At 36.0% G+C, this 19,606-nt stretch overlaps 2 protein-coding genes across 3 annotated transcripts; one reads left to right on the forward strand and one right to left on the reverse strand.

Annotated features, from left to right (window-relative positions):
• Positions 1-2,474: 2,474 nt before the first annotated feature.
• C9H11orf71 (chromosome 9 C11orf71 homolog) lies at positions 2,475-4,447 on the reverse strand. Its single transcript, XM_027930593.2, has one exon. The coding sequence runs from the start codon at positions 4,257-4,259 to the stop codon at positions 3,900-3,902; it is 360 nt and encodes a 119-aa protein (XP_027786394.2). The 5' UTR covers positions 4,260-4,447; the 3' UTR covers positions 2,475-3,899.
• Positions 4,448-4,545: 98 nt separating this feature from the next.
• Rbm7 (RNA binding motif protein 7) lies at positions 4,546-12,495 on the forward strand. 2 transcript variants are annotated; one of them, XM_027930563.3, is made up of 5 exons: positions 4,546-4,680; positions 5,809-5,971; positions 6,784-6,871; positions 9,480-9,573; positions 10,977-12,495. In XM_027930563.3, exons 1-5 carry the CDS (start codon positions 4,585-4,587, stop codon positions 11,337-11,339), a joined length of 804 nt encoding a protein of 267 aa, XP_027786364.1. In that variant the 5' UTR covers positions 4,546-4,584; the 3' UTR covers positions 11,340-12,495. The 2 variants fall into 2 exon arrangements, with proteins under 2 accessions (XP_027786364.1, XP_027786365.1); XM_027930564.3 differs by having other exon boundaries at positions 9,483-9,573.
• The last annotated feature ends 7,111 nt before the right edge of the window (positions 12,496-19,606 follow it).

Genomic DNA, 19,606 nt, shown 5'->3' on the forward strand with positions numbered 1-19,606 from the left:
ATTTTACATTTATGTCACTTGTTAAATTTATTGTCCTGTGTCTTTTTCAAAGAAATACCTTGCATTTCTAGTGGATATTTTCTATAACAGACTTTGGGAGACACTGTAGTAGTAACTATGTGATCAGGGATGTACTTTAAGTCATTCATCCAGGAGCTATTTACATTCAGGATAAAGAGAGGGGAGAAACAGCATAGTTTTTTAAGCTATGTGTCCAGGTAAATATATTTCAGGTGATGAAAATAATTATAGGATCATAGCATAAATACATCTTGAAGATGAACTGAGCAGAATTTTGCAACTAAATTGACATGGGCAACAAGGACAGGACATAGGCAATAAGGCTTCATAGGTATTAGAACTTAAACATTTTGTAGGGTAGGAAAATGGGGAAACTTTTCATAGAAATTGGGAATATCAAGAGTTGTATCTTTGTTCAGATCTCTTTGTGGGATCTGGACAAATTCACTGAAGGAATGAAAGACAGTTTTGCTGGAAACAGTTGAGTACCTGATTAGCACTTACTCTTCCTTCTTGCAGGATTTTCCTCCCTCCTTTCTTCCAACTCATCCCTCTTAAAGTTTTACTTACCACTAAATTTGGCTACTGAAGGAAAATCTCATTTGTGTCCTTTTTTTTTCTATATTTAAAACAGACATTCTTTTTAAGAGTTTTAGTGCTAATGAATATACAAACTAAATATCCTAATAGGAATCCACTTCAACAAATGCTAGGTAGTTGCTTAGAATGATGCAATAAGTAGGGGGGAAAAAAAGAACAACAACAACAACAACAAAACAGGCAGTTACAATGGCTTTTTAATTTTTTAATTCATTTATTTTAGAATGACAATATGTCATAACATATATCACTGATATTAAATGAAAATTCATTTTGTTCACTAATATGTGGATATATTTTTTAATATGGTCTGCTCTTATAAAACTTTGTTTTTGCTTTGGGCAATTTCACTGAAAGAGGCTTATAGTGGTTCCTGCTTCCACAATAAAGCCTTTGTGACTAGAAGAACATACTGCAACTTGGATGCTACTACAGATGTTAAGAACAAGAATTTAGACAGCCATTGATTCAGACTTAAAATAATGGAGCATTTATGTGAACAAGGTTCTCCTCTTGCCAAGTAAACAAAATACAACAAACCACATCGTTTTATCCTTTTCTGGCACATCCACATTTCCTCAGCCAAAGCCCTATTGCTGATGACCACAAGCCAGAACAAACAGAAATGAAGTCACTCCCTGTTGGTCCCCCTTTGCTCTTGTGCTCTTTGGGGTACTCTTAAGCCAGATTTTGTTCTTTTATTTACAAGCATTAGCCCCTTCTTTGATTTAAGGAATATATTCCAAAGACAATTTAATGCCAAATGATGTCCTAGGCGATGATTATATGAGCCAACTGATCTACCTGTTGCCTCTAATTAATAGCACTCTGTCTCACTCTCAAGTGTCATGATTTGCTGACAGAACCAATTTATGTATCATATATAATTTTTCTCTTAAATCTCTACCAACTGAGCCATATCCCCAGCCCTCTCTTATATCTCAGTTCCCCATTTCCAATTTTAACAGTTTTTTAAAAGTATAAAATTATAGATTAAATGGGGACCAAAGAAGTCACCTAGTCCTGGTTTTCACTATGAGGAAAGCTTTGATAAAATCCTGACAAGATTTAGCCTCCATTTGAACTTTCTGGCAGTTAATTTCTTACCTTTTGAGATGGTATTTTCCATTATTAGACATTCTAAGTTTTAGGAAAGTCCTCCTTACTTGCAACTTTATTATTCTTCCCCAGCATATAGTACATAATTGGGATTCTTCTCTCAACTGTAACTTTCATAATGCTCAGCCTAAGGCAACCACTATGCGCTGTAAAGTAAGTTCTTTTTAGATTATCTGGAATAGTGCTATATGTTATCTTTGGAAAAACTGAGAAAATGGTCATTTGGATTATTTCCTTGCATTTTTCAGATAAGGAATTTTAGTTGAATGCTCAAAGACTATCATTTACTAGCTATATGATCTCAGAAAAATTCACTTCATTTCTTTTGGGCTGTCTCTCAGCAACAAAAATTACAAGTATAATATCCTTTTCATAGGTCGCCCCACGAATCAAATAACATACATAACAGCAGAGACTTTATCTATCTTGTTCACTTCTTGATTCTAAGTGCCTAATGCAGACAGTAGTTAAGCACAGAGTAAATCCTCAAAATCTTAAAAAAAGAAAGACTAATAGCTCCTGGCATATTGCCTTGCATGTTACACTCAACAAAAGGTAATCAATCACCCTTCCTATGACCTGGTTTCTAGATTTCTCCCTTTATTAATTATATTAATTATTCTTATGGAAGTTCTCCAGTTATATCTTAAGATGCAATTCTAACAAATTACTGTGTAGTGTGACAATTTCATTTGAACATAATTATTTGAAGGAAGTCTACACAAACAAGAATATACTGAGAAAAATTTTTAATTGCATTAAAAATGGCATTTAAAAACTCACTTTCTCACCAGGTATGGTGGTGAACACCTGTAATTCAAGTGACTCAGGAGGATGGCAAGCTCAAAGCCAGCCTCAGCAATTTAGCAACACCATCTCAAAATAAAAAATATAAAGGGCTGGGGATATAGCTCAGTGGTAAAGCTCTCATAGGTTCAACCCTCAGTACCAAAACAGAACAAAATATAAAATCCAAATAACAACTAACACACATTCTCCCAATAACATTCTTTAAACCTTGGGGAATACATGGTTATGAGAACAAGATATCAGCAAAGGAACAATCAGCCAGACCAAGAATAGTGCAATAGCATGGGAAGCCATTGCAACCAATACTTATTTTTATTAGTGAACCTAATGAACAGTCCAATGTAATGATTACGCGTTGATTTATTAGCCTCTCCATTAAGAATGTACCCCTTGATCCAAATGTCAGGATTGCATAAAGCTCATCCACAGTGTTTATCACAGAGAAGATTCCCAAATATTTTTGTATGCTTGAAGGAGTAAAGGTAAGAAATTTCAAAGAAATATGAATAGATAACAAATGAGAGGAATCCGTAGGACTGATGTTCCAGCAGTCTGTTTTGCAACAGCAGATTCAGATTAAGGAGCTTGGATTGAAAGCAAACAAAATGAAAAATAGGAAAATTAATTTGGAGTCTTTGGCAAAGGAAATGCAAATCACCTTAGTAACACTGAAGGTTTAGGTGTTGTATTTTGTCTTTCAGTATGCAGAGTTGCGCGCCTATAATCCCAGCGGCCCAGTAAACTGAGGCAGGATAGGTGCCCGTCTCCGCAATTTAGGGTTAGGGTCAGGGTCTGGGTCTCAAAATAAAATATAAAAAGGGCAAGAGATGTGGCTAGGTGGTTAAGCCCCCGCTAGATTCAATCCTGATACCAAAAACAAACAACAGCAACAACAAGAAAGAGAATATTGAAGATGTTAAGTGCTGGGGAAGAGATGAAAGGATAAGCCAGTCTAATAAAAACGATTATTTTTCACCAACACAAGTTAAAGAGTCTGGGAATATGCCAGTTAAGGAGGCTCGAATTCTATTCTCAAAGTAGGGGAACTAGCTGGGTAAGGTCGTGGAAATCAGAGAATTCTGATCCCAAACACGAATTGTGTAAACAAAAAGTGAATGATTGTTGCTCGGGTTTGTAATTACCAAAGAAGAAAATCCTTTTTGTCTTCTTCCTAAGTTAACCATAGTAAAACGTGTGGTAACATTAACAAAACCCCTACATACGCAATTTTCTATTAAACAAAAGCGCGTCTCTCTAAAAATAAAAATGCTGTTACACCAAGAAAGGATTTTAAAAGAGGACTTGTTTGCAAGCTAATTGAGGGGAGGCATTTGCTTTTAAACTGAAGTTCAAGCTGTAACATTTCCAAATGCCAGACGCTGTTGCAGCACACTTCTTCGGAGATCGAGTTTGACCCCAGGGATTGGGTAAGGTGAGAATCTGGCTTGGCGGCTTCGGCTGCGGGTCTCCGGTTCCCTCCCCTTTGTAAGGCGGGTCGGGCTCAGGCCGCAGCGAGGTATTCGACGGCTCTGAGTCCGAATGCTAGGTCGAGCTGTCCGGCGAGGTGCAGGGCGAATCGCTCCAGCCCTGGCAGCTAGGGAACAGTCTCCAGAGAACATCGCCAACGCGCTGAGATCGCTGTGGGACGAGGGGTAAGCCACCCTGTTCCCTTGATCGCCGGCTGCCAGGGACACATAGTTCCGGGCCATTTTCAAACACTGCCTGCAGTGTTTACGGTACGTGGGTCGGTCAAGGTAGTCCTTTCGCAGAGCCGCAGATCAGTCCGGCCCCTCTCGGACGAGAACTCTAACTTTCCCGGAAGCCATAATCAACGACGCAACGCCCAGAGCAGCCGATTTAAGGAGGCCTCTCCTCTCGAGCATGCGCAGTCACCCGCCGCGCAAGCCGACGCCGGTCGCGAGCTAACGTGAAGGACGTTTACGTCATGACGCAAGGACGTAAGGTTTCCGAGAGTGCGCAGTGGGTGCGTCGGACCCGACCCTTCGGCCTGGGTGGGGAGGGGGCGTCGTTGAGATGGGGGCGGCGGCAGCGGAGGCGGACCGCACTCTCTTTGTCGGCAACCTTGAAACTAAAGTGACAGAGGAACTACTTTTCGAGCTTTTCCACCAGGTGAGCGGCTGGGGTCAGCCCCCTTGACTTTGGTTTTCTGGCTCGCCTAGAGCCTGGCCCAACGGAAACCCCACTTTCCTCGCGGGAGCTCGGCCGTCAGTCAGGGCACCCAGGTGGGCTGTATGCGAGTCGAGGGCGTCTTCGGGAAGTGAGGGTGGCTCTCTATTGGAAGAACCATAAGCAGTTGAAGCCAGAGGGGCTACGACAGGTAGTGGAGGAATCTGCAGGCACCCATTCCGTGGTAAGGAGTTACGGGACCTAAGGGACTGAACGTGTCTTCGCTGAATATGACTTTCCCTTTTTCCTCTTTTCTTCCCTTTAAGGTGGTTTCTGTTTGGTTCGCCTACCTCGGACGTTAGATTTCAGTTTCTGTGTCAGTGTCTGTTTATACTTAAGTTGCTTGTAAATTGCAAGATTATTAAAACATTTTAAAAGCCCACAAAATCTCCGTAGAAGCCGGGCATTGATGGCGCGCGCTAGCAATCCCATTGACTCGGGAGGCTGAGGCAGGAGCATACCAAGGTTGAGGCCAGCCTCAGCAATTGAGCGAGGCCCTATCTCAATAAAAAGGGCTGGAATGTGGCTCAGTGGTTAATCGCCCTGATCCAATTCCCGGTACAAAAACAAAAACCCTAGAAAAGCACCATTGTAGTGCTTCTGTGTTAAAATGTGCGAAAAATTCTAAGTATCCTGTTAGATTTCTCAGTCCTATCACCCAGTAACTGGTAATGTTTGATAAATGGATACAAAGTGAATTTTTGATTTGAGAAAATAACTTTCTCTTGTTCTTGCTTGTTTTCATGAAGGGGAAAAATGAGAACTGATGGGCACTTTGTTAAAGTCATCCACAGTGCTTTGAAATGTAAAATTAGTGATTGTGTTTCTTTGTTGGCATCCTTAAAACTAAAGTGAGTCCTTGTGGACTCCCCTTCTCCAAATAAGTGAATCTAATTTTCAGTTGAGTAGAATTTTTACTCCAAACCAAAATGGAAATCCATATGTATCCCTTTTCTTAAAGTTCCTGATTACATTTCAGTTGTTTTTAAACTTCATAATCTCTTTTTATTTGTAAAATTTGAATATTTTCCTGAAGTGCCTTTTAAAATTCTAAACACTTTTTGTTTATAGGCTGGGCCAGTAATAAAGGTGAAAATTCCAAAAGATAAGGATGGTAAACCAAAGCAGTTTGCATTTGTGAATTTCAAACATGAAGTATCTGTTCCTTATGCTATGAATCTTCTTAATGGAATCAAACTTTTTGGAAGGCCCATCAAAATTCAGTTTAGATCAGGTAAACTGTTCTATGATGTTAGGGGAAGAAGGATTGTTTGCTGCTGCTGCTGCTGTGTGTGTGTGTGTGTGTGTGTGTGTGTATTTTAAATTTAAAGAACCTCTGTTCTGGGTGAAAATGCTTTTGTAAGCTTTATGAGTAGAATACTTTTCCTTGACAATGGGTAACATTAGCACATGGATTTTGAAAGTCAAAATTTTAAAATGAGTTTAAAATTCCATTTGGATTAGGGAAAAGAACATATAAGGTTTATTATTAGATTTTGGGTTTGGACCCATTCTCTTATGTGAAGCAAGGATTATCTCCTGATCCTGGCTGCTTTGAAATTTACATTTTCCAATTTTGATCTTGATCTTGTGTGGATGGAACTTCCCTATGTGTTAAATTTGGGGCAGGGGTGGAGGGAGGTTTAGAAAAATTATGGCCAGATTGGATATTGATGGGGTTTTTTAGAATTTTTAAACAATTTTTTTCTAGTTGTTGATGGACATTTATTTATTTATTTATTTATGGTGCTGAGAATGGAACCCAGTGCCTCAACATGTGAGGCAAGCGCTCTACCACTGAGCCACAACCCCAGCCCCAGACTGGACATTTATACATAAAATAGTACCTTATTTGGAATGTGATGTTTTGCTTATCTGATAACATACATTTGTAATTTTTATTCTGATGAAATTGTAAACCGGTCTACAATTGATATTTTTCTCTTTTTAAACTGTGTTTACATCTTTGGGGTGGTTTGTGGTGGAGACAAAATTTCACATTTAAGTTTTCTACTACTTATAATTTTTCAAATTATTTCATTTTAGGAAGTAGTCATGCCTCACAGGATGTCAGTTTGTCATATTCCCAGCATCATGTTGGAAATTCAAGTCCTACTTCTACATCTCCTATCAGGTAATATTTCTCATTTATTGTTAAAGTAATTTGTCAGGTAATGAGCGAATAACTCCTTCGTTGTGCTCCTCTTTACTTGCCATGTTGGATTATTGTCATTATATCTGCCAATTTTAAGTGGACTGTAGGCAGACACATTATATATAATCTTAAAAATTCATATTGTTTTATGAAGACATACCCATACCCACGCATACTTGTGTACAATTGAAACAAAATTTCTCAAAATGTTACTTACCTTACTTTTGCCATACTCTGTACTCCATTTTATTTCATCTTTTAAATTTTCAAATTAATTTTATGACCACTATTGGTTATAGTTTTAAAATACTGATTTAGTGGACTGCATATGAAACTGAGAACTGGGAGTCTAGGTCTTCCTCTACCCATATTGATAAATGAACAGACTACTGAACTAAGAATTCATAAAATTGGAGTCCAATTACACAATTTTGACCTAGTCATTTCTCTGGTCCTATCCTTTTTAAGGAAATCTTGCTAGTTACTGTTGTTTAGAAAAGGGACCATATTTACTTAAATACATTTATTTTGTTTGCTTGGGGGGGTGCTATTTTATGCAGGTAATTTTTTATTCCATAGAGCTGTTACTTAGTCATAATGGGCTTCATTCAAGAAAATTTTAACAAATACCATGCTATGTGTCTTGTTCTTCATTAAGAACATGCATATATATGATCTCATGTATTCCTCACAATAGTCTTATGAGGTAGGGATTATTTTATCATGCCTTATATGTGTGTGGGGGGGGAGAAATAAAGGTTTTCTTGGCCAGGTTTGAACTTCTCTTAATCAGTGTGCTGGATTCAAATCTAATCAGCATGATTGAGCCCTGCCACTATGACATATTGTCAAATGGAGCTTAAAAGTCAAGATGAAGACACAAATATATATTTTTGTGACTAATCACTTTAATTAGTTCTCTAGTGAAGAAATAGAAAGTACTTTGAGAAAGTTTTAACAGCAAGAGATGTTATAGATGGATGAGGAACTGAAAGAAGTCAGTGTACTTAGATCATAGTGAAAATGGAAAGTAGGTGATATTGGTGAATTAGCTAGAGGCTGAAGGTCTTATAGGCTGTAATCAAGATTGGAGGATTTTATCATAAAAACAGTAGGAAGGCATTGAAATAGGTAGTGATAGGAGCAAGTTTGCAGGGTTGTTTAGTCACAATGGGAGAATGGATTAGAAATGACATGAGTGAAAATAGACCATTTAGGAAGTTCTCCATAGCAGGGTATTGTTATAAATAGCAATGTAGCAACAAGATCATTGAGGCAGAGTTGGTGTTTTGGATTAAGGTGGTGGCAGGAGCTAGAAGGAATTGGATGGCTATGAAGAAATAGTGGAATTGTAAATGAACCACATTTAAAAATAGTAATGTCTCAATCCTTCTTAGCAGCTTAAATAATTTATGGTGTTTAAACACTTCTAGTTCAGTTGGAATTCAAAGCATCTCCATCCACTTTTATGGTATCTTTAAAGATCTACCAGGTGGAGAAAGAAAAAAAATGTTTTTCCCCTCTAGAAATTCTTAGAATAACATATAAGTAAATAGTTTTCATTAAAGGCTAGAATGTTTATTGTACTGATATACATCTAGTATATATATCTAGTACACTGATAAATAATGTGACTTAAGATACCAAGTGATTTGTCTTATAATTTGCCAAATTGATTATTTGATTTCAAATAATTTTTTTTTTAGAGAGAGAGAATTTTTTTTTTTTTTTTTTTGGTAGGTGGACACAACACAATGCCTTTATTTTTATGTGGTGCTGAGAATCAAACTCAGGTCTCACCTGTGCTAGGCGAGCGATCTACCGCTGAGCCACAATCCCAGCCCCAGAAAGACGTATTTTTAAATAATATAAAATCTTATGTATGTTATAGAACTCTTAATTTCTTACCACCCAAAAGCTATTTATCTTTCATGTCACAGTAAATGTTTATCCAATTTTTTAAGCCACAAGTCTACATTCAATCACTTTTTTATTCTATTTCTCTTATCCTTTGTGTAATCAATCAGATTTTCCCATTTTAGTTCTCAGTATGGGCCTTTGCATTAGCTCAGAGATTGACAAGTTTTTTTTCTATGAAGGATCAGATAGTTAATATTTTAGACTTTACAGGCCATATAGTCTGTGTCTCTGCCATTGCAATATGAAGATAGTCACAGATAAGACAAAAAACAAAAGAACATGCTTATGTTCCAGTAAAATCTGTTTTATAAATGAATTTGGTTCCTCACACTATTCCTTCTTCAGGTGGGAATGTTTTCCCTCCAGGTGATCTTGTTATTTGGTTCTCACTTCAAATGTGTCCTTTCTGGAAAGGTGGTCCCTGACCAACTTACCTAAAATAAAACTTCCTTTCTCACCTCCGATCCCCGGGGTCTTTAATCATGTTATATCACTTATAATCAAGTGAAAGTACCCTTCTGTCTGTGTTCTTCTCTTAGCGCTAAGAGTGCACATATCTTGTCTGTTTTGTTCATTTTCATCTTTGAGAACTGTGTCTTGCTTATGATTGGTGTTGAGTAAATATTTGTTGAATGAATGGTTATATGTTTGGTTTTCTTATTTTTAGCAGGTATGAAAGGACTGTGGATAACGTGACAGCATCGGCACAAGTAATACAGAGATCATTTTCTTCTCCAGAAAATTATCAGAGACAAGCAGTGGTAGGCTGATATTTTTCAACTTTGAGTTGCCTTAAAAAAAAAAAAAACTTTTAAATATTCATGTTATATCAGATAATTGTTTTTAATTAACTTTATTGGAGGTTTCATTACTTAGGTCTTTTAGGCAAAATTATCTTTTGAAATTCTTAGTATTAACTTTTTCCTCAAATTTTTGTTAGACTAGCATGATCTTTATAGATTTTTTTCATTTTAGTTTTCATTGGGCTGACACACATATTTAGAAATCTGAAGGTAGAAGTAAAACTGAATTTTCTTTTTTAAGTTTTTTTTTAATATATATTTTTTAGTTGTAGATGAACACAATACCTTTATTTATTTATTTTTATGTGGTCCTGTGTATTGAACCCAGTGCCTCACACATGCTAGGCAAGCGCTCTGCCACTGAGCTACAACTCCAGCCCCTGCATTTTCTTTTGTATTTCTTTTCAACCATCATTAGTGTGTGTTTGTGTCTTTGTGTATATATAACTATAGGTGAGTCAGTCTCTGAAGCTCTTGTTATGTGTCCCGAATGACTTCTTATAAACTTCCTCAAGTATTTTAATATACTTCAGTCTTCTAGACCAGCCTTGAACATTGTAGTCTTTTTTATAATAAAATCACAGTAAGACTGTCCTTTAGTGTTTCATCTTTGTTTCCACTTATTTGAACATGTCCTTCATTTTGCTTGTTTATTTGCCATAGTTCTTAAGTTTATTTCTTTCTTTTTGTTTTCCCACAGGTTTTTGTATTTTAATGGTCTGCAAAATAAGTATCCAAAGGCAGAGTTTGGAAACTAATTGGCCTAGTCATTTACCATGCCTCCATTTTCCCCTCATTAGTGTTCTCTTAATTTATTCACTAGTCATATTCATTGTCTTATTCCAATAAACCCTTCTAGCCCTTAACTTCTAGAACTGTTAATTGCTTCTAAGATCTGTAACCTGTCTCAGCCAGAATTATTTGTTCTTTGAACCCATTCTGTGTTTCCCTATTATCTTTACAATTTTCTTTCCTTCCATACCTTCCCCTTGAAACATTTTCTTTAAATTACTCCATCTGTTCTTTTAATACATCATACGCCACTTTTATGAAGACTTTCCTGATGATACTGAGGTCTCGGTTCTTTATATGTTCATTACGCAGTGACTTACATGGTCATTTTATATGTGCTCTTCCCAAGTTGTATTCTTGAAGGCAAGGTGAAATATTTATAAGTATCTTATAGGTATACAGTGGGATGATTGAAGCTATTGTATTGTTAGGTTTAATACAGATTCTGTGTAGGCAAGAATGATTTTGCTTTTCTTTCATTGTCACTTTGGTTAACTGTGACCAAATATATATTAGCTTTGATATCTAGAAGTATTTTCAGTTAACATTTCTTTTTCTTCTTTCTTCAGATGAACAATGTTTTGAGACAGATGTCATATGGTGGGAAATTTGGGTCTTCACATGTGGATCAGTCAGGATTTTCACCATCAGTTCAGTCACATAATCATACTTTCAATCAGTCTTCAAGCTCCCAGTGGCGCCAAGATGCATCATCATCACAGCGTAAAGTCAGACAGAATTCTCATCCCTACCTTTCAGATAGACATTATAGCCGCGAACAGCGTTACACTGATCATGGATCTGATCATCATTACAGAGGAAACAGAGATGATTTCTTCTATGAAGATAGGAATCATGATGGCTGGAGCCATGAGTATGATAACAGAAGAGACAGCAGTAGAGATGGAAAATGGCGCTCCTCTCGACACTAACTGTTAGTAAATGGACATTGTTTCATGGGATCATTTTAGGCCTGTTTGACTAAGTTGGTATGGAAATATTTTGAAAAACTATAAAGCAGCTTTACAAGTTGCCACATTTCTTTATAAGTTTTTTAAAACCTAGAGCTACAGTTTAATACAGAAATGAGAAGAATTGTGGTTTCAATTTTATTACATTAATAACCTCTCACCTCAGGGCTTTATGAAGAGGAAAGGGTTTTATGCAAAAGAAATGCCACAATTCCTACTCATTTTAGGTAGTTTAGGAAGGGTGAATTGTATAGAGTGGTTGTATTATAAAGCAAATATTTTAATTATCTGTTGTCCTTTTGTATTGCAATTTGTTAGTGAATCAGATTTTGGTGTATATAACAACATCCAACTTGATAGTCTGCAAAGGCTATCTGTATTTTGTTAATAAATTAGAAAAAAACTTTCTTTTCAGTGATACATTTTATTGACATTTTATTTGAGAACGCTTATTGGGTTAAGTTTGAGGATAAATCATATTGCATAACTGAGAGAATTTAGAAGTGTAAATTCTATGACATGCTTTTTTGAGTTTTACCCCAATTGAACATATAAATGTACACATATTATTTCAGTCTAAAATTATAGAATTTGTTCATTCAATCATGTTGTATGACTGGTCTCAGGAAATGAAATATCTTTACATGTATATTTTTACATTAAAAATTACATTCTAGTATAAATCTTTTTCAGGAAGAACAAAAAATATCAGTGCATAGTCAGATAAAATGGAAAAATGTTTTACTGAAAATATTGTCTTTGGGGAAAAAATTCATGAAGCCTTTAAGTGCTGCATCTGTCACTCAGACTTTAGAAATTTTAACATTTTCAATGTTCCCAGGATGTGAATACAAAGACACATTTTATTATCAAGGAGATTGTACAGGTCGCTCTTTTTTTGTTTGAATATTGGAAAAGAATGTAATGTTAACATTTTCTGGTTTTAAAATTTTAAAATCAAATTGTTTAACCAAACTTTTATGTATCAAGATGCTGTTTCCCTTTCATTGAAGAAATGTTTATAAAAATTCGTTCCTGAAAAATTTGAATCCTTTTTAATACCACACCATTTGTACTATGTTGCTTTTTAATATATTAAAAACAAAAAGGAGTGGTGTCTTTTGTCTTTTTCTTCTTTTTTTGACATCACTAACTTCAGAGACATTTAGTAAGTAGGCAACTACTTTTATTCAATAATTGTTTAGTTGTTGGTGGTCAATCTTTAACTGAGACCATCTTGAAGTTTATTTCTTGTAGATACTGATGTTGGTAATTTAGATTTAGGTTTCAGTGACCTTTGGTGTATAGTTTGGAGTACAATAAACTAGTTACTCTCCCTGGTCTCTAGGCTGTTCAGTTCTGTGCGTAGGTAAATGGAGCTGTGTGACTACTTGGCACAGAATTAAGATGAAAGTATTTGTTGGCTTAAGCAGTTTAATAGTAGGATTTGTTTCCATTGAGCCTGTTATTTTCAGGTGTCTTGCCGATATGAAAACTTATTCAGTAGATTTGAAGATAATGATAGTACTGCTTTTCTGCACTTTATGGTTCAGATCTTTTCATTTTATTCACAGATGTTCTTGTCTTTGAATAATCGTTTTCTCTTATGGTGGCTTTTTAGGGGAACCCTTGAAGTTACAGTGAATCTTTTTCACTTGTTTCACCTAGTTGAAAATAACCAAACCGAATACTATGTAAAGCAACAGAATGAGACAGCTACTGGTGTAGCCCCAAAATCATCGACTCCACCATTCCCCATCAAATCAATTTTTATACCACTTTTTCCATATCCATTGCCACCATAGTAGAATGGGCAATCATTTGAACAGGATTATTCCAACAGCACTCTCTTTTTTTCCTTCCAGCCTGCCTCAAATTTGTTTTATATACTGTAAAACTTGGGGATGTAAATCTGATGTGATTTACCTGAATTACACCTCCAAGGCCTCTTTAAATATGAAATTCTTAACCTAATATGACCCCTCACTTTGGTTTCTGCCTACTTCAATCCCCTCTCATCACTCTGCCTCATTAGCCCTCAGGAACTGTCCACTGATCGGTTGAAGCGTGACTTCCTTTAGAGAGCCCTTCCAGAACTCCAAAATCTAGATTGTCAATTTATGTATTCCTTAAACTATTCCTTTATCCAAATTTATTGTTAGTTGAATATAGTGTTTATTTCATAAAACTCCCCATATTTCTACTTATACTCTCTTATTCCTGATTATTTTTTATGTTCCCACCATACTTACTTGTGAGAGGCTGTACTACTGACATACATTCTACATTTATTTTTGTTAAAAGCTCCCCATGGTAGTATTACTTTTGTTACAATGACTTCAGGGAGACTCCAATAAGGGGAAAAAAAAACCTATTATTCCCATAGCTACTATTTCTGGAGCTCTTCACTTCTTTATCTAGATCAATTTATACTTTGATATTAATCTTCTGCCTGAAGAACTTCCTTTAATATTTCTCATATGCAGGTTTGAAGTCTCATTCACTTTGATTTTCAAAATACGTTTTTGCTGGGTATAGAATTCTAAGTTGATGGATTTAAATTTTTTTTTTTTAATACTTAAATGTTGCTCCATTGTGCTTTTACTTGTTTCATGTGAGAAATTTGCTATTGGATATATAATGTGTCATTTTTCTCTGGCTGGTTTTAAGCAATAGATCATAGTGTGCTTTCATGTAGTTTTGTTTGTGTCATTTGTGCTTACACTACATTGAGCTGCATGCATCTGTAGGTTTATAGTTTCATCAGATTTTGGCCATGATTTGAATTATTTTTGGTATACTTTCCTTGGGAACTCCAATTGCATTTATCTGAGATGGCTTCATGTGTTCCAGAGTTAATTGTTATTTTTCAAATTAATTTTCCTATTCATGTTTCATTTTGAATAGTTTGCCTTGCTATGCTTGAACTTCACTAATCCTTTTTTCTGTGGTGTCCAATTAGCCATAATTTATATATTCATCATCTTATACCTTGTAGGTTTTTTTTCCTTCATAAGTTGGATTCAGATCTTTATCTTTGCTGTCTCTACTTAAGTTTTTTGAATGTAGGCAATACAGTTTATAACACTTTTTAATGCCTATGGTAATTCTATATTCTTGTTAGTTCTGGGTTGGTTTTTATTGGTTTGCAGACTCCTATTGGATGTATTTTTCCCACTCCTTTGTATCACTTGTAATTTTGATTATGTGCTGGGCATTTTAAATTTTACTATATTAGATGATTAATATTTTTGTATTCTTGAACTTTGTTCTAGGACACAGTTAAAGTTAAACAGAAACCGTTGTTTCCCTTCAAGATTTGCTTTTAATATTGCTTGGTAGTATTCAAAAAGTATTTGATACAAGGTTAATTACTGAGGCTAGACTCTCCTGAATATTCTAATAGGTGCCTTATGAGTTATGAAATTTTCTACTCTGGTTTGAGAACAGACACTGATTCTGTTCTTAGATGAGTGTGTTTCTTCTAATTCTTTGGGGGAAATTCCTTCCCCAGCCTTGTATAGTTTTTTCAAACCTATACGCTAATCAGTACTCTCAAGAATACTGGAAAAAACCCTTTGGGGTTTCTTGCAGTTCCCTTCCCATGCTTACCACACTTCAGTTCTGAGTGTAGGGCATTCCAGTTGCCACAGTTTCCCTGGACCCCCATCTGTTTCTTCTCAATTTCAGGAAGTTTCCCAGGCTCTGCCTGCCCTGTGCCCAACCCTTCTACACTACAACCTGAAAATCTCCTCAAGGTAGCAAGCTGAGGCAGTTGGACTCACCTCATTTGTTTCTCATTTCTCAGGGTTCATTGTCTTCTGTTCCTGATGTCTGGGTCTTGTTTTATGTATTTCGCCTTTGTATTAGTTTAGGAAAGAGGGCATATCTGATCCTTGTTACTTTATCTTGGTCAGAAATGGAAGTTTATGCTTGGGTTTTGATGTAAGCGTACTCACTAGTTATCACAAAATGTCTATTTTTAGGTTTGATTTTTTTTTTTGCCCTTGAGTTATTAAAGGGAGTCTTTTTATTTATTGCAATAGTTTGGATCTGGATGTCTACTTAAAGGCCCACATGTTAAAGACTTTATTCTCAGCTTGACACTATTTGGAAGTGGTAGAGCCTAGGGGAGGATTTAGGTCATTTGGAGCATTCCCTCAAAGGGGGGGCATCTCTTCCTCTTTTTCTTTGCTGGCCTTCCATACCCTGTACTCCCCTCCCCCTTTAGGTACAATCTTGCTATACACCCAGAAGCAACAGGGACAACTAAGCATAGACTGAAACCCCCATTAGTCAAAATAAGTCTTTTCTCTTTTTAAGTTCATTTTCTTATGTATTCTGTTAGTAGTGGAAAGCTGACTAACATAATTAGAAATTATATTCTTCTCCAGTCTTCTGTTGTGGTTTCTAATTTTATAGCCCCATGAACAGAGAATGTGACCTTTGGGATAAAATCTTGTAAAGAGACTAAACAGGTTGCTATCTCATCTCTTAATTTTGAGAGAGATTAGTTAACATTGTCATTTTTCTGTGAGTTTTGCTTTATACATGCCAAAGCTATGCTAGTTGCAAAAGTTATGTCTTTATCATGCACTATTAATTTTATGAATATAAAATATCCTTGATGTATTTTCAAGTTAATTCTATTTTGTTTTATTATTATTGTCAATATCCTTATTTTCATTGATATTTTATTAGTATTAGGTATGTCTTTTGTACTGGCTAATTGTTAGTATTTCTTTGTCATTTGATTTTGTCATTTGATTCCTCTTATATTTTCACACATTCCTGCTGTGCTCTCTTTCTTAAATATATATGCTTATAATATTGAGCCTCTATCCTTTGTTCTTTTTCTTCTATCTACTACAGAATTTTGTAACCCTGGGTACATACTGTAACTTCCTAGGAACCTCTCCAAAAAAGTACCTAATCTTTATCCTAGAATCTCAGGAAGGGAGGAGGTTTGTATCAGTATTATTTTTTAAATTTTTTATTTGTCCTTCTTAATTGTACATGAGAGCAGAATGCATCTCAATTCATCGTACACAACTGGAGTGCAACATTTCAATTCTCTGGTTGTACATAGTATAGAGACATACCATTGTGCAGTCATGTATGTACCTAGGGTAATGTTGTCATCTCATTCCACCATCTTTCCTATCCTCATAACCCCCCAACCCTATCCTTTGCCCAATCCCAAATTCCTCCATTCTTCCCATGTCCCCCCTCTCCCGCCAATCTTAGATCAGCGTCCACTAATCAGACAAAACATTCAGCTTTTAGTTTTTTGGAATTGGCTTACTTTGCTTAGCATAATATTCTCCCAACTCCATCCATTTACCTGCAAGTGCCATAATTTTATTCTCTTTTAATGCTGAGTAATATTCCATTATGTATACCACAGTGTCTTTATCCATTCATCTATTGATGGGCATCGAGGTTGGTTCCAAAGTTTAGCTATTGTGAATTCAGCTGCTATAAACATTGGTGTGGCTATGTCACTATAGTATGCTGATCTTAAATCCTTTGGGTATAGACAGAGGAGTGGGATAGCTGGGTCAAATGGTGGTTCTATTCCAAATTTCCTGAGGAATCTCCACACTGCTTTCCAAAGTGGTTGCACCAATTTGCAGTCCCACCAGCAATGTATGTGTGTATCTTTTCCTTCACATACTCTCCAACACTTACTATAGCTTATATTCTTAATTCCTGCCATTCTGACTGGGGTGAGATGAAATCTTAGAGTAGTTTTGATTTGCATTTCTCTAATTACTAAAGCTGTTAACACTTCTTTTATATTTGTTGATCGCTTATATATCTTCTTCTGAGAAGTGTCTGTTCAGTTCCTTAGCCCATTTATTGATTGAATTTTTTATTGAGTTTTTGAGTTCTTTATATATCCTGGAGATTGTTACTCTATCTGATATATATGTGGTAAAAATTTGCTCCCATACTGTAGGCTCTCTCTTCACCTCAATGATTGTGTCTTTTGCTGAGAAGAAGCTTTTTAGTTTGAGTCCATCTGTGTTATTGATTCTTGATTTTATTTCTTGTGCTTTAGGATTCTTGTTAAGAAAATCAGGCCTAATCAGACATGATGAAGATTTGGGCCTACTTTTTATTCTATTAAATGCAGGGTTTCTGGTCTAATTCCTAGGTACTTGATCCACTTTGAGTTGAGTTTTGTGCATGTGTGAGAGAGAGGTTTAGTTTCATTTTGCTGCATATGGATTTCTAGTTTTCCCAGCACCATTTGTTGAAGAGCCTGTCCTTTCTCCAGTGTATGTTTTTTGGTGCCTTTGTCTAATATAACTATATTCATGTGTGTTGGTCTCTTTATCTTCTATTTTGTACCATTGCTCTACATGTCTATTTTGGTGCCAATACCATACTGTTTTTGTTACTGTTGCTCTGTAGTATAGTTTAAGGTCTGGTATTGTGATGCCTCCTGCTTCACTGCTAAGGATTGCTTTGGCTATTCTGGGTCTCTTATTTTTCCAAATGAATTTTATGATTGCTTTTTCGAGTTCTGTGATGAACATCATCAGGATTTTAATAGGAACTGCATTCAATCTGTATAACAGTTTTGGTAGTATGGCCATTTTGACAATATTAATTCTGCCTATCCAAAAACAAGGGAGATCTTTCTATCTAAGTTTTTTTTTTTTTTTTTTCAATTGCCTTCTTTAGTGTTCTGTAGTTTTCATTGTAGAGGTCTTTTACCTTTTTTGTTAGATTGATTCCCAAGTATTTTATATGTTTTTTGAAGCTATTCAGTGGATTCATCACTTTTATATAGAAATGCATCTGATTTATTGGTATTGATTTTATATCCTGGTACTTTGCTGAATTCATTTATTCATTCTAAACGTTTTCTGGTAGAATTTTTTGGATCTTCTAAATATAGGATTATATCAGTATTTTTTAAAAGGCTATAATATGCAATCAGAATTGAAAAATCTAGTGTCATACTATTTCTAATCGTCTAGTGTTTTAAATTCCCAAAAATAAAAATTTATAGCTTCATATCAAGGAATCAACTGAAACAGTTGTTTCATCAGTCTAGATAAAATCAGAAAGTAGAACTAAGTGACATAGGGTGAGGAACTTATTATAGGGGTATAACTTTATTAAATTTTGATTGCTAATGGAGCAATCTACTGACCTGAAGTCATCATAAGTCAGCCAGACTAGCAGTTGAAAAGGAAAGCTAAACAAGAACAAGAGCAGGAACAAACTAGAAACTTCTAGGAAAAAAATGGAGCTTGCATTTCTCTCTCATTGTTCCACCTTACATGACGTGGATGGCCTGAGCTGAACCTATCTTCAGTGCAGGACTCAGAAAGGTTAAAAGAGATGTGGCAAGAGCTGGAGGTTGAGTGTTCACACCAACATATGCCAGGAAATCAGCAAGCATTGTGCATGAGGCATCACAATGCCTAACCACTATTATTTAGAGAATAAAGATTATACCTGCTACTTCCTTTATGACTTCCAAAGCCCAAGAAAATCTATTTTGTGGTCAACTGTATTGCACTTCTGACACTACCTACCTACAGTTAGGCCAAATTTCACAGGTTAATCGTTTAGTTCTCTATGAGGCTGTCTTCAATTCAGACAACAGCCACAAGCTCAGGGATTCCCAGATCACCCACATTAAAGATGAACTGGCTTCAAATTAAGAGGCTCCCATTACCTCCTCAGATTCAAAATTTACTAGAAAGATTTATAGAATTCAGGAAAAAGCTATACTTGAGATTATAGTTTTTCTATTGCAAAAAGTTATAAATCAGCATCAACCAAAAGAGGTGATACATGGGCAGAGACCCAGAAGAGTCTCAAAAATGAAGCTTCCATGTCTTCTGCCAATGGAATCAGGATGCATTACCCTCAAGCACATCAATGCATTATTTCCAATCAAGAACTTTGAGTTTCAATGTCCAGAGTTTTTTATTGGAGTTTGTTAAATAGGTATCATTCATTGAATCCTGGCCCCATGATTAAACTCATTCTCTAGCCCCCTCCCATCCCAGGAATTCAGACTGATATCATTCCTCTTCAAGCCCCAACCCTCTAATCACATGGTTGTCCTTTCTAGCATGCCAGATCTCCTCCTGAAACTCTCCATGCGTCACCTCTGTAGATAAACTATCAGGGCTTATCAGGAATAATGAAGACAGTCCTATCACTTGAATTGAATTTAGGCTTTCTCTCAGGAATTAGAA

The sequence above is a fragment of the Marmota flaviventris genome, chromosome 9 (assembly GCF_047511675.1).
Source record: "Marmota flaviventris isolate mMarFla1 chromosome 9, mMarFla1.hap1, whole genome shotgun sequence".
In the NCBI taxonomy this organism is placed as follows: Eukaryota; Metazoa; Chordata; class Mammalia; order Rodentia; family Sciuridae; genus Marmota; species Marmota flaviventris.